General features: G+C 35.9%; 1 protein-coding gene across 2 annotated transcripts in view; it reads left to right on the top strand.

The window, feature by feature from the left end:
- Positions 1–2,924: 2,924 nt before the first annotated feature.
- Positions 2,925–22,677, top strand: part of SIPA1L2 (signal induced proliferation associated 1 like 2) — a gene marked incomplete at its 3' end in the record, with an annotated part of 85,699 nt that continues 65,946 nt past the window's right edge. For both annotated transcript variants that reach the window (XM_080616042.1, XM_080616043.1), the window contains exons 1-4: positions 2,925–4,566; positions 10,764–10,897; positions 12,317–12,505; positions 18,377–18,551. In XM_080616042.1, coding sequence (XP_080472168.1) covers positions 3,102–4,566; positions 10,764–10,897; positions 12,317–12,505; positions 18,377–18,551 — 1,963 coding nt within the window. In that variant the 5' untranslated portion in view covers positions 2,925–3,101. The remainder of the gene's footprint in view (positions 4,567–10,763; positions 10,898–12,316; positions 12,506–18,376; positions 18,552–22,677) is intronic.

Here is a 22,677-nt window from a genome sequence, read left to right on the forward strand (position 1 = left end):
CCACTTCATCCCCAATTTAATTTGAACCTGGATTATTTTCATGATTCAATTCATTACTTTTGCAGAAATGCCTATGACAGAAAAAAGGTTAGCAGAAGGGCTGGAATTTTTGCAGTATAGGCTTTTCTGACCTCAAATGTATTTTTCAATTTGTAAGAGATTATTTTTTATTTAAGAAAAGCATGCATTAATGACTTCTGTGAATGGTTTTTATGTAGGAGAAGTCAAGAAGGCTAGAAAATGTAATTCACCATAATTTCAAGGAAAATTGAATTAATCTTCAATAAGAAGCTAAATATCTTTCCTGATATGTGAATTTGACCTTTCTGTATTCTGACTAATTTATATTCTTGCAGAAATAGAAAGGATGATTCTGGAATAGTTTAGTTTTCTTCCAGTGTTTTTAGTTGGCAAAGGTTTCTCACACTTACATGATTACATAAAAAGCACCTTAAGAGATGATTAAAAACCAATCTGTTAGCTGCCCATGTTAATGTGTATCCCATAGGCATTTTCTTGTATTTCACCTTTGTAATACTTGTGCCCCACAAATATTAGGCATATTGATGTGTCTGAGAGCAGCCCTATGAAGGAAAGGCTTGGGGGTATTGCTGGATGAAAACCTGAAAATAAAGCTGGCAACGTGTGCTCACAGCCCAGAAAGCCAACCATATACTGGGCTGCGTCAAAAGGAGCGTGACCAGCAGATCAGGAAAGAGATTCTCCACCTTTACTCTGCTCTTGTGAGACCCTACCTGGAGTACCGTGTTCAGCTCTGGGCCCCCAAGTGAGAAGGACATGTTGGAGTGATTCCAGAAGAGGCCACGAAGATGATCAAAGGGCTGGAGCACCTCTCCTGTGAAGACAGGCTGGCAGAGCTGAGGTTGCTCAGCCTGGAGAAGAGAAGGCTCTCGGGAGACCCAAGTCTTCCAATACCTAAGGGGGACCTCCTACACGAGAGCTGGAGAGGGACTTTTTCTACAAGGGTGTGTAGTAACAGGCAAGGGGAATGGCTTTAAGCTGAAAGAGGGGAGATTTAGACTAGATACTAGGGGAAAATTATTCACTGTGAGGGTGGTGAGGCCCTGGCACAGGTTGCCCAGAGAAGCTGTGGCTGCCCAGTCTGTGGAAGTGTTCAAGGCCAGGTTGGACGGGGCTTGGAGCACCCTGCTCTACTGGAAGGTGTCCCTGCCCATGCCGTGGGGGTTGGAACTGAATGAGCTTTAAGGTCCCTCCCAACCCAAACCAATCTGTGATTCTGTGACTGATATTTTCCTTTTTGTGTTGTGTTTTCATAAGTCAATGTGTGAAAATTCTGCATACCACTTTTGAAGTACTGTTTCTCTGAACACACCAGTTGCTTGAACAATCTTTCACACTCCCATAAGGAACCAAAACCTTTGTTTTAATTGGCCATCAAACAGGTGCTCTGAGGAATTCACGTGTAGTGAAAGTGAGCTGAAATTATATGTTGTTACCCATTCCTAGTAAGTCACATAGAAACCGTGTCAATCGTGATGCAACTGTAACTCTAACTTGTGTTTATTGACCCAGTGTGGAAAAAGAGTCCTAAATTTTGCTGTATCAAACACAATTTTGTGTTGTTCTCTGACAAGCAGGAAAAGCAATCTGTCAAGTTTAATTTATATTATTTCTTTGTCCACTTGCCTTAGTCTTCCCTCCCCACCTTTCCTTTTTTTCCTGTTTTTTTTTTTTTCTTAAACTTTTAATATAGGGGAAAAACCACTTCTCTTCTGAGCTCCTCTTACCACCATATATCTTCACTGAAATAAAAGGAGAATTCATATTCCAGGCTAATTTGACCTGCCTTTTTTTCCTTTTTGTTTTTTGTTCCTTTTTTTTTTTTTTTTTTTTTTTTTTACCTAATAAATGCATGTTATGCTTATTTGCAGCATCTCAAAAGATCATTATGTTGGGTTTTTTGTTCAAAGCACAAAAGCTGGAAAGGGCCTACATAACGCAGAGTCTTGTCTCTTACTTTAGTCTAATTTTATGCAATGGGTTAAAGAATGGGCTCTGCCTGCAAACGAATCTTTGCAGCATGAGTCATGGTCATTCTTAAAGACCATTGAAGCCATTGAAGAATATTTTTATATCCTAACAATTCCAATTCTGTATCAACACTTATCAATAGAGCTACTATCTTCTCTTATTTGTGGAAGACAACAGACTTGTTCTTTAGCGCAGTAACTGAGTTAAACAATCTAGGTTTCCAGCCAGAGGAATATAATGTAACAGAAACAACCACAACTGTTTTACACAGCCAAATAATAGTTTATACGTCAAAGAAAGGACTGTAAGGCCCCTTTGGAGAGAGAGAGGGGAAAAAAGTGAAATTTATTCACTGAATTAATCGTAGTGGAGAGATTACTTATCTTTAAAATGTTCTTTTAAATGGGACAAAACACTTTGTCAAAGGTCGTATCTTTTTCATGAATTTTACTTGTATGTTGTAGCAGTCTTGACCCAGAAACTCCTGTTTTGGCCAGTTTCATGCAAATCCTTGTGATTAGAGAATAAGCAGCGAAGTTGCTGTCAGCATTGAAGGAAGCGCAGAATGAATTGTGTGCCTCTTCTGCTTGGCAGAACCTGCTGTGCTATTCAGTGTGCATGTACTGGTTAGACTATGAGAGATACGGAGGTTCAAACTATTCACATCCTGTGGAAACCAGGATTATTGCATTTGTTGGGTTTTAAGGAGGCAGAGGATAGAAAAGCATACAAAGCAAGTTTCATTTGTTCCAGTTTAATGGGATGTTGTATATGTGTAAGCAACACTGGTAACTTTTTCATTCTTGACTATAAAGATTTTAATACACTTTCTTTTTCTTTTTTTATGAACAGATAAAAGAAATTTGTCTGGATTAATACTGAACTGAATGCGTCTGATCTGAAGGAAATATTTTAGGATTGCTGTCCTGACAGAAGTTGTACAAAAATGGCACACTGAGGTTTCTGCTTGCACTTCTGAGAAGACTGTGACCGTATTTTTGTATTGCATTTTATTGGCCCATAAAAGACAATGTAATAATAAAAGTATCTTTATGCAATAGTAGTGGTTCACCTCCCACTGACTGGACATGAGTGATCAAAGGTCTTTGCAAGAAGATAAGCACAAAGTTAGTAGAACTTCCTCAAAGTTCAGGGAGTCTTCAAGAAGCATGCAATCTGATGATTATTTTGCGAGAAAACTTAAAGCTTTGAATGGTAGCATGGGTCCTCCTGTTTCTTCAAATGCATCTAGCAAAACTGAAAATAATCAAACAAATGGTACACCAGCTGTGCCTAAAATGGGTGTTCGAGCAAGGGTGTCTGAATGGCCTCCTAAAAAGGATTGTTCCAAAGAGCTGAGTAAAGCTGCCTGGGAAAATAGACCTCCAACCAGTTATGAAGGTGTTGGCTCAGTACTTCCAAATGGACAAAATGACCAAAGTAATGGACAGCAAGAAGAGCTAGAATTGGAATTTACAGAGGGAAAATATTCGATTGGAGATCTTTTTGTTCATTCCCCTCAAAGGGGACTTCATCCCATAAGGCAAAGAAGCAACAGTGATGTGACAATAAGTGATATTGATGCTGAAGATGTTTTAGACCAGAATGCTGTTAACCCAAATACTGGAGCAGCTCTTCATAGAGAATATGGCAGTACCTCTTCAATTGATAGACAAGGCTTGTCTGGAGAAAATTTTTTTGCAATGCTAAGAGGATACCGAGTGGAAAATTTTGAACATAAAACCCTTGCTCCCTTTGGATTTTCTGAGTTTTTCCACTGTGATCCTACTGTTTCTCCAAGTCTACATGCTGCTGCACAGATTTCCAGGGGAGAATTTGTCAGGATTTCTGGCTTGGATTATATGGATAGTGCCCTACTTATGGGTCGAGACAGGGAGAAATCTTTCAAGAGGAGGCTAAAATCAGAAGCAGTAGAAACGTCTCTATTTAGAAAATTGCGAACAGTTAAAAGTGAGCATGAAACTTTCAAGTTTTCATCTGATCTGGATGATAGACTTGACAGAAATGTTCGTTCTTGGAACTGTCAGAAATGTTTTGCACATTATGATGTTCAGAGCGTTTTGTTTAATATAAATGAAGCAATGGCTACCAGAGTAAATGTAGGAAAAAGAAAAAATATAACCACTGGGGCTTCAGCTGCATCACAAACTCAGATGCCAGCAGGCCAAACAGGAAACTGTGAATCTCCTTTGGGAAGCAAAGAGGACCTCAATTCAAAAGAGAATTTAGATGCTGATGAGGGTGATGGGAAAAGCAATGATTTAGTATTGAGTTGCCCTTACTTCAGGAACGAAACTGGTGGGGAAGGAGATAGACGGATTGCACTTTCTAGGGCGAATTCAGCATCTTTTTCTTCAGGTGAAAGTTGTTCTTTTGAGTCCTCTCTGAGTTCCCATTGCACAAACGCTGGTGTTTCAGTACTGGAAGTACCAAGAGAAAACCAGTCCATTCACAGAGAGAAAGTGAAGCGTTACATCATAGAACACATTGATCTTGGAGCATATTATTACCGCAAGTTCTTCTATGGAAAAGGTAAATTTTTCTAATGTAGCTGTTTGAAGATATTCATGTGTTAGATTTAAGTTGCTTAGTAAAGATTGTTCATTTTCTTCTTCTCTGTAGAGAGACATAAAAGTATTACAGGGGAACCTGAAACTTTACTAAAATTAAACTTGTTATTCTTGCTGTCCCAGAGGGATATTCAACAACCAGTGGGTTATGTATGAAGTTATGCAATACTTGTGTAGGTTCAACAAGTGTGGGGTCGTTTAAATTAGTACGTAAACTAACTTCTCTGAACTAAACTTTATTAGTGGGTAGGAGGAAAAGAAGGTATTTTTGTTTGGTAAATGCACTGGAAATACTGATACCAAAAATAGAAATTATTTCTTAGAAGGTGCCTCCAAAAGAGAAGGTTTTGTTATTGAAACTTCTGACTCCCTTGTTTTAGATTCTGCTGTCTTCAATTGTCTGTTTTGTAGCCTTTCATGCTTTATGCATATATATGTACTCCTTGAACAGAGAGCTTCTGATGATATTTAGGTTTTCAGCTTTAAGAAGGTTATTTTATGCTTTTATCTTAACCTTTTACTCTATTCTTTTAGGAAACGCTCACACTGCAAAGTGCAAGGGTACTCTTCTCAACCCAGTAATTATCTGTCTTGAATCGTTATTCAGATAAACTGTTCCCACTTCATGATCTACTTTGTCTGTCTGTATTCAGTACTGCATTATACAATGTGTGAAAGCTCTGTTTCTGTGGGCAGAACCCCAAAATACCTGTCTCTGTCCTTCCTGTATTATGAATTACAGCTCAGTCTTTTTGCTGTTACTAAAGGAAACCGCTTCTGTCCTTAAAAGACTGTTATTGTCTGAGTCTTCCTGAAGTCATGCTTCCTCTGCTTTCTAATTATATTTGAACAGCAGGAAATAAGCACCGTACTGTACTCCTTCCTCCTGTGACCCTTCACAGGGGAGTTGAAAGAGGATCCAGTGCAGTGCTTGTTTTCACAGTATGGTAGACACCTAGAACATACTGGCTGTAAAAATGCTGTATTGAAAAGGCAAGGAAGAAAAGAATCTGGATCTGTCACACAAGAGGAAGAGAAAAAGACCTAGAGCTAAGCAAGAAATGGGCAGTAAATTCACCCATTCAAAATGGCTTTTAAGCTAGGCAGATCGCGAAAGATAAATAGTTTTCAGGTAGTCAGAGTGAAAGAGAATGGAGGGAAACTTGTAACAAAAGGGTGGCATATGTTTTGAGGGGCAGACAGAAGAAAGGATGGGCATAGACAGAAATGGAAGGAAGATTGTCAATGAACAAAGATGCTGGCAGGATAGGGGAGGGGGGAAGAGACAAGGGAAAAAGTCAAATGAAAGAGGACTTCCTTGTGAAGTGCTTTTATCATGAATGAGTTACAGGTTCTGAAGCGCTGTGTATTTTTTGAAGACAAATCTTGTCAGGGAGATTAAAAGAAGAAAATACAAAGACTGCTCAAAACCACTTTAGATAATATCCTATAACCAAACCTAATGACCTTTCTGGAAAGTTTATGCAAATGTAATTAGTTTTAATTAACTTCTGTTCTGATATTACGTATATATGATCTCTTGACTAAAAGTAAAGAATGCTTATATTGATATAGTAATAAAAAGTTAAGAAATAGCATCTGAGAGTTTTGTCCCACCTAATATAATACTAGGAAACTTGAATCGTTATTGTTCTTGTTACTAATTGTTCTGTAGGTAGAGCTCTTTAAAGTATATATAATGTGATATATTTAATACCCAGTAATAAATTGTTACTGTCTCACCTTTACACTGATAGATAAGCCATGCCTTGTTCCACATTATCTTTGTATAGAGCTGTAACAGAACCTACAGGAGAGAAGTCTGTATTGGGTGGCCCTTAGGAGTCAAATAGCAAGTCATGGCAAGTGCATGATGGAACTAAAAACTTAATTTTCAATACTGTTATCTCAAGGGATCAAGCGTGTAAGGAATCTCCAGATTACTTCCAGCCAAACACAGTTCTTTCCTAAGTGAAGTTCATTGTGTTGGGTACCAAAATATCTTGCTGCTGTGCTGATCACCCATGTAAGAAAAAATGACATTTATATGCATACTGAGTCTTACTTGATGTTCTTCCATGACAGTGAGCTCTCCTAGCTGATTGTTCATTGAATTGTAGATTTAATAGCACAGTTGAATTTAGCAAAATAATTGTGGAAGAATGAAATAAAAATGTAGCAAACAATAGTCACTTGTATACAGGGTCATGTAATGCCACGATTTTCTTTGCCTTTAACAAGATACCTATGAAAAAGAAATAACTTTCTGAATATTTGATTTAGTTCACAGTTTTATAATTGGCACTTGTCAGCATACAAGTTTTATTTCTGTTTTAAGATGCATGGAAGAAACACCCTGGCATGTGTAGCACTAATTATTCCGTTTCCTTTCAAGAAATAAGAGATTTGGAATTCAGTGTCTTCTGAAATGAGCTCTAGTTTTATACTGCATATTTATAAGCTTTGTAACTATTGTTAAAATCAAATCCAACAAAACTGATGTAAAATATGTTAATGTTTATGGAAAATATCTTCTCAGTTTTCAGTGTAGGTTTGTAAAAGCTAGAATGTTTTATTTTATCTGATGGCTTTGATTTATTAATGGTATCCTTTATTGAACTATATTTTTGTGGGATAAAAGGGTATGAGAAGGGGAAAAAAGCTATGTTGATTTTTAAAAAGGATAATTGAAATATGAGTTTATTATCATTAATTTGTCCTTTTCTCCTTTTGCAATTATCCTCATAATACCTTGAGACTTGACTATTACTGCTTCTTTTATTTGAGGGATGCTTGCAATCATTTCTTAATATGCTATTGTATTTATCTGCTGATAAGAAACTGAAGAAATATCCTGGAAGAAATGTATGGGCTTAGGAAGCTTTTGTTATTAACTCAATTTGTATAAATAAGACTTCTGTATTAGAAGAAAAGTTGACAATTATTCCTCAAAATGGAAAAGTAGAAATAAGGGAATATTTTACCGTCTCTCTTTCAGTTAGAAAATAGCATTTATTTTCATCCCTTCTCTTCTCTCCAGCTGATACTTTTAAATCAACATAAATACATTTAAATGAGCTTAAAGAGTTTGTACTTTATGAAATTAAAAAGGGTCTTGAATTAAAAATGTTTTTTCTCAAATCCCAGAATATCAGTACCTATTCTTTAGTTTGCTTAAGTTACTTTAACTCCCGTTCTTGAAACTGTTTTATCTATTTTATTTTTAATGTACATAAGCAATGTCCTTGGTTTTGTCTTTCATATTGTAAATAAATAAGCAGATACCTGCCAACCTTGCATTTTTTCTGCTCAGTAATACTGCAGCTGAGAAATCTAGTAACTGTAATAATCCTTTTCTAGATTTACACCAAAATGGAAGGCTATAGAAACCCTAATTGACAAATCTAACTTTTTTGTCAAAGTCTGAATATGCGACTGTGGGAAGTTTTTCAAGTTGCTGAAAGTGGCCTCTGAATTCCTCCCTCACTCTTGTCTGTAAAATCCTGTTCCATTTGATAAATTTTCCCATAAAGGCTCATAGTTTTAATTTAAAACTGTGAAATCCATGAGATGTAATGTATCTATTCAGGTAGAATGCTTAGACTGGGGAATGAATACAGTTGGTGAGCATGAGTGAATAATTAAATGTCTGTGCTCCTTTGATCACAGGTGTTCCTTCAAAAAAAAGGATGCTAGTAGTGATGTGCTGCTCCTCATTTTCTCTCTCCACCAGGAGATGAACTGTAACCACCAACAAACTTTACAGATAGATTTGTGAAAGGCTTCTGGAAACTTAATTTAAACTTGATTTGACAAATACGACTGTAATTTATGTAGCGATAACTTAAACTTTAGTATCCATTCTGAGAGTATGGATGGCTTCTCAGTGAAAGACATTTCATAAAAACCTCCTTATACATTTCTGTGAATACATTAAAAAGAAAGTATAAAACTAGCTTAAAAATGCTCACAAAGTGGTATTTTAATCCAAGCAATCTTAGAAGGAGAAGTTTATTACCTAATTGCTGTTTAAAATATGGAATTATAGCATAAATTGGATTGGAAGACATTCCTGAGGTCATCCAGTTTAATCCCCTATTTAAAGCTGTCTTTAAAGTTATGTTCTGAATAGGTTGCTCATAACCTATTTCCCTTTAACTGTTCCTTCAGCATTTGACCATCTCTAAGGATGGAGATTTCACAAACTCTCCTTGCAAACTGTTCCTGTTGTTGATTCTCCCCAGTGAGGGGGCTGCATCTTGTGATGGTTTCAGCTTGCCTGTTCTTTCTGTACCCTGGAGAAGAGTGGCTCTCCCTTTTCTATAAGCCCTCATCAGCTAATGGGGTCCTGCAAGTATATAGCCTCTTTTAACTTGGTCTTCTCCAGGCTGCACAAGCCCATCTCTTTTAGCCTCTCCTCATCTATTACATGCTCCAGCCCATAACTGTCTTGGAAGTTGTCTGCTGGCCTTGTCCCACTCTGTCCAGAACTGGACACTGCTCCTTATGTGTCCTCAAAAGTGCCAAATAGAAAGGCATAATGTTTTCTCCTGACCTGCTGGTATGCCCTTGGCTTGTGCAGCTCAGGGTGTGGTTAGCCTTCACCTCTGCAGGGGGTTCTGCTGGCTGCTGTGCAGCCTGTTGTTCACCAGGGTCCTCAGTCCTTTTACACAGAGCTGTTCCTAAGGCAGTTGGTCCCCAGCTTGTGCTGTTGTATGAGCTTGCTCTGTTCCAGATGCAGGACTATTGCTGGCCTTCATGAGATTTTGGTCAGTCCATTTTTTTCAGATTGTCTAAGGGGACAGTTTGTTTTACCATGTCAGGTTGAAAGAGTCGCTGGGTTAGGAGTTGCTTCCCAGGCAGCTCAGTTGTCCCATCTCAGCAGTAGCTGCCTCCAGAGAAAGGGAAGAGTGGGCAATGAAGCACAGACACCCTACATTTGTAGGACTCCATTCCATCATTTAGCTATTTTAAAACATAGTAAACGTAACATAAATATAGTAAACAGTAACAGCTCCATTTCCAACTTTCAATAAACCTTTTACTGACTGGCCACTAACTGGAATTCATATTGCTTATCATAGTTCTTTGGGACCAGCTGTCCAGCCAGTTTATATCCACCTTGTAATTTACATGTTCAAACCATGTCTTTTCAGTTTAGCTACATGGTTACTGTGGGAGACTGTGTAAAAAGCGTTGCTAAAGTACAAGTAGGTGACATTCATTGCTCCTTCCTCATCCGTAAAGCCAGTCATCTCATTGTAGAAAGCAACTGGGTTGGTCATGCATGATTTGCATTTGGCAAATCTATGCAGGCTGTTTCTAAGCATCTTTTTGTCCTTCACATGCCTGGAAATGTCTTCCATGAGAAATTGTTCCTTAATCTCCCTGGGAACTAAAGTTTATGATGATTAGTCTATAGCTTCCCAGACCCTCTTTCTTGCCCCTTTTAAAGGTGGCTGTAACTACTTACTATGACCTTTCAAAGGCAGTAAAGAGTGGTCTTAACCGTAACACTGGCTAGTTTTCTCAACATACATCCTGTTTTGTCCCATCGACTTGAGTGTCTCTAGTCTGCTTAAATAGTCTCTAACTTCATCTTTCTTTTCTGTTGGTAGGGCTTTGCTCTCCTAGACTGGGCCAGTTGGCTCAACGTTTGAATTTAACTATTCATCACAGACTGAAGAGTAACTAGTCTCAGTTGTCATTTGTTAAAGCTGAGTTGCTGCTTTGAATGTAAAGCTTTAAATAAGAATAAATTGAATGAAATTAATAAAGCTGCGTAGCATCTCATTTGAAGACTTTTAGCTTTTTTTGAAGACTTTATGTAGATATAGTTTCTCCAAAGTAGTTTCTTACAGGATCAAGCAAAATGGTTAGTTTCACAGTAAGAAAAAATGCAACAGAATATTATTTCATAGTAGTAGTAGTTGCAGTATTTTGAGTTACATGAGTGATCACTGCTCATCAAAATGAGCATTTTGTAATTTATGTACTTCTTGTGCAGTTCAGAAGATCACAAGACAGTGCACTTACAGATCTCATAGCTCAATCTTTTTTTTCCTTGCTGCAGAAATTTGTAATGAGATTTGTTGAACATTTTCTAGGAGATTCATACTTCATTATTTTCTTCTCTCTTCATTCACTCTTGTGCAAAAGAGCATCAGAACTACTTTGGAATAGATGAAAATCTTGGACCTGTAGCAGTCAGCATCCGGAGGGAGAAGGTTGAAGATGCCAAGGAGAAAGAAGGATCTCAGTTCAACTATCGTATAGTTTTCAGGACAAGTGAGGTAATGGTCTTTCAGTAATTCTGCAAAGGAACTGAAAAGTTAACTTGGAACTTAGGATGCTAGATGTTTGGCTGTGGATATGTTGCTAACTTTGAAAATAAACCTGTTAGTATGAAAAAGATGTTTCCTGTACTATTAGTACCTTACTCCTGGAACAAAGTTTTCCTCTTCTGTATTGCATAATAATTTTCTTTTTTTGAGCAAGCATCCGAAAGGAGGTAAGTTGGCTGAAGGGAACTGCAGGGGGCAAGCCAGGGAATGGATGATAAAAACAAAATTGAAGATAAGTTTGGATCAAGCTGCTTGATGTTAAGTTTCTAATGACAGAAATAAAAGATTAAGAAGTGTAGAGGAAATGGGGGGGGGAAATATGAAAGCTAGTGCTATGACTTACTTGTATTTTGTATTTTGTTTCAAAATACTTTCTTAGAAGCTTTTTTCTATGAGATGGTTTTCTATACTTCTACATACATGATTTGTGGAAGTAGTATTAATATGTTGATAACAATAATCGTCTTGTAAGAACTGCTTGCTTGTTGTGGATGAACATGTCTCATAACTTCTATTTCAAGTGAATTAATATATCTTGCAAACTAATTTCTGTATCACAGCAACTAGCTTTCATTCGTATGAAAGTACACTATGTTATTGTGTATATATATTATATAACTATACATTTTCATATTCTTAGAACTATTGCCTTTTATTGTGATTTGAACATAGAGAAGTGTTAGCTAGACCTGATATCTCTGGGCTCATGTGCTTTTACAGATATAGAAACAGATACATACATACATACATATATACAATTATACATATATAATATATAATAATATATATACAGTTATACAGATATACATACATTCATTCATATATATAAGGTTAGGTTTTTCTTTTATTGCAAATAAAGGTGTGTCTGTATGTGTGGAAAAGTGATTCAGCTGACTCACTTCTAAGAAATTACTCTCTCTTTACCAAATCCAATGAAGATAAAGCTACATGGCTTAAAAAATAGGTGGACAGGTTAAATAAAGGTGCCATTAGCTGTGGCTAACCTCATCTGTCCGACACCATATTGAGCTTCTGTGTCTGCTAGGGTAGTATGGCGTTAAAATTAACAATTTTTAGTTTCCCATCTGCTTTAAACATTTTTTTCAAAAAAAGTAAGTCTTAGGAATTAGAATAAGTTAATAAGGTTATCAGTGAATTTCTTTAAACTGCAAATATATTTGTCCCTGAGACGATAAGACCTTGTCTCCTCTTTAAAAGTTATTTAGTAATCTTTTCACTGGTTAAAAAGTTAAAAATAGGGATCTGTTTTTTCCCTTTGTATTCCAAGCTTTTGCTAAACCCTGAAGTTTATACCTTTGAAAGTCATTTAGTTTTAAAAATGTTTGATGTGTTTTACCTTTACTGCAGCTTACTACACTTAGAGGAGCAATTTTAGAAGATGCTATCCCATCCACTGCTCGGCATGGCACAGCAAGAGGTCTGCCTCTCAAAGAGGTACTAGAGTATGTAATACCAGAGCTGAGCATTCAATGCCTGAGGCAGGCTTCCAGTTCACCCAAAGTACCTGAACAGCTGCTTAAACTGGATGAACAAGGGGTATGTAGCACATGACTTTTCTATAAAAACTATTCTTATAATAATAATAATTTTGCAGGCAGTCTTAATAAACATGGATCTCTAATGTGAACCATTTACTTCCTTAGTTTTGGAGATAGTTGTGTATTTTCATTGACAAAATGAGGTTTGCTTTTCTAAGCAGATTATTTTTAAAATACACTGCAGCTTAGGAAAAATCAAAATCTGGTCTATGGAGATTCTCTTTAGATGAGTGAGAGAAAGATTATAACTGAGCTTTTAACATTGGCAAGAAGTGATTTCACAATCTGTATTTGCACTTATATTTGTACACATGCTGAATGCAAATGAAAATACATCTAACATTTTATTGATGTTATGTATAGGTAAGGAGGCAAAAGGATTTAACTAAATCTCTATATCTAAAAGTTTGGGTGTTTTTTTGCAATAATGTTTTCTCATTAACTTGCAGTAATCTTGCTAGAATAGAATGCTTCTGGGTTCAAACAACCGAAATTGTGATTAACACTAATGAAATAACTGCTTGGCAATGAAATATTCATATGGCTTATATTTGGAAGGAAAATGGTGAGACTTATTAGGTTCATTATAGTGAATCTGCTTCTTTCAAAACTAGTGATTGAATTTATAGCATCTGAATATTCTGTGAAGGACAGGCTTGTGATGGCTTTTAAATCAAAATTTAAAACAATGTTTTTAAAAAATGGGTTTTTAAAATGAAGGTTGTGCTGTCTAGACTAAAGTCAGTGTCTATCTGTTGGAGTTGAATCAGCTGATGGATCCAGTTAATTATGACAGTGGTATAATTATTTTTTAATGCTAATTCAGTTTTGAATGTGGTGATTGTGTCTAACATTGATTAGAATTCTTTTGTCTTCTCTTGTGGTTGAAAATGTTGCTCAAAATCAAGTAAATATAGACAGAAGAAGAGAATTGCTTTTTTGGGGTAGAATATTTAGTTTTGTATGTATATTTTACTACTTTTGTTCACTGTAGACTTCGAGGAGGACTTCTAATTGAAAATTCATTTTGCCAAATGTCCTTATTTTCTCTTCTGTGTGTCAGTTGATCTGGTAAAACAGGTAAAGGGTAATCAGAAGCACTTAGTTCTGAGTCTAAGAGTTCCTGATGTACTGCTGCTCTCTGTCTTTCCAGTTTGAGCACCAGAGTGAGTTTAGGTTAATCTAATAAATTATATTCACTGTTCAGAGGAGCAGGATGTTCTAAGCAGTATAGAGTACTACTTTATTTGACCTGACCTGAATATCTCTCCAACTCACTATAAGTATTTCCCAAAAATTGGAAATGAGATTGTCCATTGAACTAACCAAAGTAATTCCTTTATCATCAACTGTTAATTTTGACATCAGTACACACCACTTCTTTTTATTTTGGGTGATCAGTCTGAAAATACAATCCTGTTGTGAAGTGGGCTGTCACCAAGCAAAATGTGATTTTAATGTGTCTTATGTGCTGCTTTATTATGAGATAATTACTTGAGCATAGAAAGCTGTGCATAGAACTGGCATGAGATCCATTTATGCTTTAATCCTCTTATGTACTTTGTGCTTTCAGTTTATTAATCAAGTAAATACAAACAGAGCTATGCTTGGCAGCTGAAGGTGATGATTGGCTGAAGTGTCATGAATTTAAAAATATGAATAATGATCTAGAGGATCAGTATGGTCACCAGAATGATGTTAATTTTGCATTATGGTGTATTAAATGTTTGCATAGTTCCTCAGCAAACTGAAGACTATTTCAGTGTTTTGATTTAATTTTCTACCTGTTTTGTAGTTTTCAGTGAAATCTAGTATGGATTATGGAGGAATCGTGTGGCTAAAACTTTACCTCCAAAATGACAGTAGAAAATAAATGCAAATTGGATGTTTGACCTAATTTGAATGTATTAAGAATCTGCACTTTCACAATTTATTCTGGCATATGAGAATCAGCATTAGATTTGGCTGTAAATTTACAAGAAAAGTCAATTATTTATGTATAACCTGGACATTTGTGGGTATTTTTAACCTCTATCTTTAATGTCCCCCTAGTTTCCTCTCCCTGTTTCTGCTAATGATTGTTTGTTGTATATATAGATTTTTGTTCCTTTCACATCTCTCTGGGAATGTTCCCTTCTCTCTAGGTCAAAGGCTGAAGTTTACAAAAAGCCCAAAGAAATTAGGAGCCTTGATTGCACTATATTTAGTGGCTATTGGGTGTCTATCTCTTGAGGTTCCTTGCCGGATAAACTCTCAAATCTTCTCATGATGAAAGTCAACAAGTTGTTGTTACATGATAAAGAATCTATATTGATAGAGAATTTATATTGTATAAGAAGATAACAGTATAGCAAGATTCACTAGTGAGTGATTCTGACTAGAACATAGTCATTTTGAGTCAGAAAGGATTGCTGTACACCTTTAATACGTATCACATACACAACTAGCTAAATGCGTTTAGAAATTATTTTCTGATGTCACATTATTAAATTGTTCTCAGTATTACATTAAATGTAACATTTCTAATTTAAAAATAATGTAATCAGGACTATGTTTGTAATTATTTACTTAAAAAGACTTAAATAAACATGTGGTACCGTTTCGAAGCTGTCAAACTTTATCAGTTTTAAATATTCTGATAGTTTTCTGCGACAGTTAAATGTGCCAGATGAAATGATCCTGCCAAAGCTCATTTAGTTACTTCTTTCTTAGGCATTTACTTTTAAAGGTACCTCGATTTCTGCTTGCTTCTGCACAGTCCATGTCATCTTGGTATGAGAGTTCTTTTGCTTAAGTCTTTTAATTTCATAGTCATGAGTGCTCCAAGCACATGGGTAAGAGGTTCAGATTGCTGCAAATGATATTGCTGCTGCTGCGTTTTTTAGGAATAGTTGTGTTGGTAGAATCAAATTTGACATGATTGCCTAGTGTTTACAGTACCTGCCCAGGAAATGAGAATGCAGGATTTCTTCCTTGGGGTGGGGAGTTTCAGATCTTCATCTTTAGTGTCTGCTAGGGTAAAGTTTAAACCATGTGTTTGGTAGATTGTTTTGGAAGATAGAGGAATAATTCACTCCTGTTTGGAATTATATTGATATTCATGAACAAATTCGGGAATGACTGATGTCCCTAGAAACACAGAAGTATGACTGCGTATTTCCAGGCTGAATATTTTGCCCAAATTATTCATTACTATTATTTATCCCCCTTTTGTTGTTGTCTCAGTTAGCATTTAACTTCTCTACACCTCAATTCTAATGTGAAGTCAAGGAAATTAACTTAAATTCTCTATGGTTTAAGACAAACTGTTTGACACAGAGCTGGGGTAGAGGTGGCAGTGTGTTCACAATCATTTTAAGTCTTTGCTGGGAAGTGTCAAGTACCAGCACTGCTTCCTGTAATCTGATGTTTATATGACCAGTTGTATTCCAGTTTCCTCCATGAAATGTTCATGCTAGCTTTCCACTGAATAAAATAGTCACTAGTATGCAGTCTGGAACCTTTTGTTAAATACCTAAGTCTCTCCAGGCAGCACTTCAAAACGGGAACCAAACAAGGAAGCACTCTGTATTGACAGTATCTAATGCCAGACAAAAGGAAATGAGAAGAGCAAGCAGTATCTTAACCCTGCCATGCTCCAGAGTTCAGGAGTCTGACTCGAGCAGCTCCTAAAGTGCCTCTGTAACCCAGAATCTCCTTTTATTTCAGATGGTCGTCCTTCCTCTTCCACATCCAAACTTTGTCACAGCTCCTAGTTCTGTGCTGCCAAGGTGAAAACTGACTGCAGCACCATTCCTCATTCCTGTCCTTACTGAGTCTGTTATTTGTTCCTAACTGGTCTCTGATCAGTGGCCTCCTACCAAAGTATGTTCCACAAGGGCTCACCCTTACATAAAGTGGTTGTCAAAGGGAGGGGATAGATTGGGGCTCATCAGAGAGGCGGGAGGGCTGCCATCATACATTAGTCTTATTCCTGCTGTGCTGTAGGTTTTCTACACCACTAGACCGAATTCAGAGTGTGCATTGCATGAATATAGATCTGCTAAAAACATGGAGTTAGGCCTGTTTGTACTGGTTAAAATGAGAGGAAATTGCCCCACTGATAGGCTTAACTTCATAGCATAAAAAGAATTTTTGGCGCAATTGATGTTATGAAGTGTTTTGCTATTGATTTTAATAGTCTACCATTTCCTTGTTACTTCATTTTAATACATTTACCTTTTGGGTGTGAGAGACTCTTTAACAAGTATATCTATGGCGTTCAGAAATCTTCATTCTCTTGGCCATCTTGAGGATTTTTTTTGTGTTGATTGTGTATGAAATTAAATAGTTAAACCAGGAATGCTGTCAAGTTTGATCTTGAATTGCATGGGAGACAAAAAAGGATACTAGCTTAAAAAGGCAGTAGCATTATGAAAACATAGAAGTCTAGGATAGTGAAAGCATAGTGAAAGCTTTTATTTCTCCAGGGTTGATGAGGATTTGAGTAGTGGTTTTCTCTTTGTTTTGTTTTGTTTCTTGGTTTTTTACTGGTTTGTTTGTTTATGGAGGGGTTTTTTTGTTTGGTGGTTTTTTTGCGTTTGGTTTTGTGTTGTTTATTTTTCTAATTGACTATTGGCAGCTCCCTTATATACAGCTCTCCACTTAAAATGGATAAATGCAGCATTTATCGAAGAGGGAAGGTTAAGGATTGTTTGAAGTCTGGAATGATATTTTTTTACACTTTCTTCTTTTATATAAGTAGGTTTTGTTGAATCAACCTTTTAGCGTTCTCATCGTGTAGTTTTTCCTCAAAAAAAACCAACCATTGTGGTAAAATGTTGATGCAATAACAAGTCTATGGTACAATAGTTTTACATTATACTTAACATGGCAGACCATGTGTTACTTATGAGAAAGGTGAAGCAGACTGTTCTTGTCACCTTTGCTGTAATAGGAATATATACCATCTTTGCAAAGCATACTCTAGACTGTAATCCTGAAGTTTTGTTAAGAGAACTCTGCAGCAAGAGAATTTATCTGAGTTATGAATATAGATAAATGTCTTAAGTGTGTGACTGATTCTCTGTCATTTGTGAAGCTCTAAAAGGTGTCAGTTAAGAATAATAGGACTAATCCATTCACGTGGCAGTTTCCTGTTTGTCATCTTAAGTATGCATAAAAGCTAAGAAAATAAGACAATACTCAAGAAATAATCATCTCTTTTTATACTTCTTTAGTTGTTATACAGTTTTTTCATACAAATAATTTCTCTTTTTAATGTTCTAGAATTGACATTAGTTTCTTTAACAAAACTGACCAAAATCTGTTTCCTAGCTAGAAGTATACTTTCGAAAATAGGGAATAATTTTTTAACAATGGATGATATTATGGGGAAGGCAAAATATTTCACTTAACAGACATTACTGTTCTAAGGGCCTGTTTTAACCGAACTGCACTGCACTTTAAGTGGCAGGAATAAGGGAAAATAAGCTCACTCTTATGAATCTGAGAGAGAAGATAGCTATACAAAAATTTTCAGTTACACAAAAAGTTGATAATTACACAAAAGTTCTCATACTGTAATGTGCAGTAGAGTGCTTTTATAGATAACTAAGTCAAAAGCCTTCATGGGCACAGATAAAAATCTGTGTTTGGATAGTGTCAACCCAGTTTTCTTTCTGGATAGTTGTTACAGATTTTACTGTTGTGGGTTGTTTTGGTTTCTTTGTGTGGTAACTTAATTTCTCAAATCAGAACACTTTTTCACTTTCAGGTATATTCTGCCAGGGAATATAACAATGTTAATATTTTAATTGTTAATATTTGGTCTGTTATTGACTTTGCTTCTGTATTTTTTCTTTTCCTTTATTTATATTTTTTATTTCAGCTGAGTTTTCAACATAAAATTGGTATCCTTTACTGCAAAGCAGGCCAAAGCACAGAGGAAGAAATGTATAACAATGAGATGGCAGGACCAGCTTTTGAAGAGTTCCTTGATCTGCTGGGCCAGAGAGTACGGCTAAAAGGATTTAGTAAATACAGGGCTCAGCTAGATAATAAAAGTAAGTTATGTTTCTGATCTATAGCAGAAGCTATAATTAGTTGATCTACTGCACATCCTGTCCTGTCTTTTCATGCTCTTGACTTTGGGTTTTGATTAGTAAGATTATATGGTAAATGAGGAAGATGAAGCATTATGATAAAAGCATATATCACACCTTGTCTGAAAGTTTACTTACTTTTCCTGTGGCATTAGTAGAACTGAAAATCAAAACAACTTATTTCATTTGTTTGCACTCAGTCAGAATCATACTATGTGAGTGATATTTTTTATATATTTCAAAATTTCCCAGCTATACTTTAACGTCTTACCCTTAAAAAGGCAAAAAATTTATTTCAAAAATACAGAGTCATGACAAAGGACAGTTTTCCTTACTTCCTTATTATTATTAAATTTTTATGGTTTTTAATCAGCATACATACTGATGTTTATATTTGAGGGTCAAGTTTTCTCAGTTTCACAGTTTCTCACACAGGCACATTAAGCATGGTATCATTCAGCAGCTGATAAACATTTGTCTACCTTACCACTGTGTTGTTACTGCCATTTACTCAGGTCTTTCAATTTCCCTAAGTGCAATAGTATAATATTTAATTGTACACATTTGTTGGGGCTTGTAGCAAAAATAGGAACTCAAATGTTGCTATCAAAGTCAATGATATGTTGACATACTTCTTTACTAGCATTGTGTTTCACTGCCATTAGATTTAACTTAACTCATTCATAGTGTAATGTAGTTTTAACTACTAAACACTAACACTAATTGGTGTCGTAGGCATAGAAGGATTTGAAGGATTTCTCTTCCATTATCAAACTGGTAGTGCCCTGATAGCCTGTCATCTCCTGTACAGCATTAGGAGAGAGACTTAATGATTCATGGTACAATTTTTGGAACTACCTTGTGCATGTACATTGTGCTTGGTACCAGGTGAAGATAAGCTGTTCCTAAGCCAGTCTCCAGAGGGAGTTGAGATATGTGAAGTTGATGATAAAACCTTATATTTTTACAATGAAAGGAGACCAGCTTTTCAATTCAAGAAATCTTTCACATTTTCCATCTGTAGTAGTGATAGGAAATGGTGAAAAAAGTGAGCTGAATCCTATGACAGATTCAATTTATGACTTACAAGGTAGAAAAACAGCAATTCTGTAGTCCTGTCAACCTGTGTAAGCAGCACATTTATTTTTATTAGCATTATTACCGCTTCGCTTATATCCATGCTTATTTCACTTTAATAATTCAGGCTTGATAGAGACTATTGCATCCTATTTCAGTTCAGAATAATAACTCATTTTTCAAATTAATGTGTAGAAATACTTATTAGTGCACTGTGGATGTCAGACTTCTGGGATGAATTGATAAATAGGAACGAAAAATTCAAAGGAGTAAGGCGTTATTTGGTTTTGCTTTTTCCCCCCAATCAGAGCATGTCCCAGTATCACCTAGTAATTTTTGCATCTGAAAATATATGCTGTTCTGCCAAGCAAATTCAGTTTCTACATTTTTCATGCTTCACTATGAACGTACATTGCTGATTGGCATTGTGTACATATAATTCGATAACATCATTTTAATGTTTTACTACTCCTGTGTGTCATTAATGAATTTGACCTGTTACAATATGTTGGCTTAGTTTGTAACTTACAGAAAGGAATTAGGAGAATTCACAAAGATATAGTCTTCAGTTTGATATTAAATGAAAAATACTGTGTTAATTATAATATTTTTGTTATACTTGTTTTTTTTAAATAGCATGGCACAACAAGTAGTATAGTGTGTCATATTTATAATTGGATAATACATTGATCAGACTGCCTGCAGGTTCGGAATAGTGTAGTGATTTCATCTCTAGTAGCTACATTTTTGGTAGGCATAATGTTTCTTGCTCAGTTTTTGTGGTGTTCACATTTATAAAGTTTTTATATTCCCAAATGTTTGACTAGCTGTGTTTTGTTTTTTTCTTTAAAAAGTTTTTTGTTTTAATTTGGTCTGTTTATTTAATATTTTGATAAGGGATTAATTGGTCCATTTCTTATGGACTATAGGATGTAGAATGTTGTTGCCAGTTGCCTTGTCTGTCTGGTAAGCACCGATTACTTACTTTCTCTCTCACTCAACCCACAACAAAGTAGGGGAGAAATTCGAAGGGGCAAAAGCAAGAAAAACTTGTGAGTTGAGATTAAAACAGTTCAGTAAATGAAGGAAAGAAAGGAATAAAACCAAACATGCGCACAACACTCCAAACAAAACAAACCCACCAAAAATCAAACTACCACCACAACAACCAACCAACAAAACCCAGCCCCACAAAGACAGGTGATGCAAAGGCAATCACTTTCTACCTCTCATCAGCAGACTGATGCCCAGCCAGTCTCTGAGCAACAGCTACCATGGGGAAACTGCCCCCACTACAGTTTGACTGCAGAACATGATGTTATATGATATGGAATATATCTTTGGGCAATTTGAGTAAACTGTCCTAGCTGTGTCCACTCCCAAACTCTTGCCCTCTCCTAGCGTACACACCAGGGAAAGAGAAATCTCTGATGCTGTGCAACCACCATTCAGCAATTGGTGAAACTGTGTGTTAGCCACACTGGTTTGATCACATCTAGAAAACAAAGTACCAAATGGGCTGCTTTGAAGGAAATTAACTCCATCTAAGCCAGACCTGGTGAAAATGTGAAGAACATACGGAATATATTAACTACGAACTCTATTCTGCCCTTCTTTAGTGCATTTTTAAAGGACTGTTTTGTGCAGTATGTGTTCAAGCTAAATTAACTTTAATAACTAGTTGCAAAAGGATTCAGGCAGTAGGGTTGCTGAGAGCAGTGTAGTTTAGGCAGATACATGTATTCTACAATATAATTTGTTTTCTCCTCCTGTCTCTTCAAAACTTTGTCTTTCTAAAATGCCATGAAAAGATTATAATGGAATTATATTTTTCAGCAAAGATTTTAAGAGGAGTATGATAATGTTTGCTTGTTTAAGCAACATTTAATTAAGAAACTTCACTGGAAATTATGCTCCCTTTTTTTAATGTAACTGTAACTTATATTGCATCAATATTAAGAAAGGAAATGAATTTTATTATTGTGTAAACATAACTGATGAAGCCAGTTGTAATGTGAATGTGTTCAAAATTATACACACACACAAATGTTTTCAGCTCTAGGACTGCAAATAGAATATGGTTGCTGTTTTACACTTAATTGTATGTGTTTATGTACTTTTAGCTGGAGAAGTAACATGGCCAATCAATTACTTTTTGGAATAAAATTCTATTTGAAACAAAACCAGACCTCAAAACCTTAAACAGTGTGTGCGAGTGAATGCTGGAAAATGGTTATTGGTGTTGATAATATAAAATTCTATTAAAAAATGAGTGAACATGGAAAAAGAGAAGAAAAATTGACAGTTGTTTTGATTCATTAGGGTGTTCTCAACCTCCTGCTCTAAAGTTAATTTTGCTTACTCAGATAATCCATACATATTAAAGAAGGTGAATATGTATGGATTCAGATTGTATTCTGAATGGTGAATTTGACTGCAGATTGAAACTCATTTAATTTGCTGTAAAGATTCTGAAGTGCTAACTCTATTAATAAACCTCCAAATAGAAGACAAAAAACTAATAAAAAACCCAAGCAGACCCTTAAGGAAAAAAAAAAAAAAAAAGAAAAAAGAGAAAGGGCCAGAGCACCTCTTCTGTGAAGACACTGGCACAGGTTGCCCAAAGAAGTTGTTGATGCCCCATGCCTGGAAGTGTTCAAGACCAGGCTGGACAGGGCTTTGAGCAACCTAGCCTTGTGGAAGGTGTTCCTGGCCATTGCAGGGGGTTGGAACTAGATGATCTTTAAAGTCCCTTACAACCCAGACTATTTTATGATTCTGTTTCAATAATTTTAAGAGATCTGAAAAGTCCTGAAAATTGACATTGTACTACAATGTACGTATCTTATGTTTTTGAAATTTCTGATCTGCAGTATGTGTTTTAATGTCAGATTTGAAGTAACATTGTCAGTTTATTTTCAATAAAGTATGGGATTAGTCAATTGTCCTTATTAGTGTTCTAAAAAAGGAAACTATGTATTATGTAAAGCTATACTCAAGTAGCTAACAG

The sequence above is a fragment of the Psittacula echo genome, assembly GCF_963264785.1.
Source record: "Psittacula echo genome assembly, chromosome: 4".
In the NCBI taxonomy this organism is placed as follows: Eukaryota; Metazoa; Chordata; class Aves; order Psittaciformes; family Psittacidae; genus Psittacula; species Psittacula echo.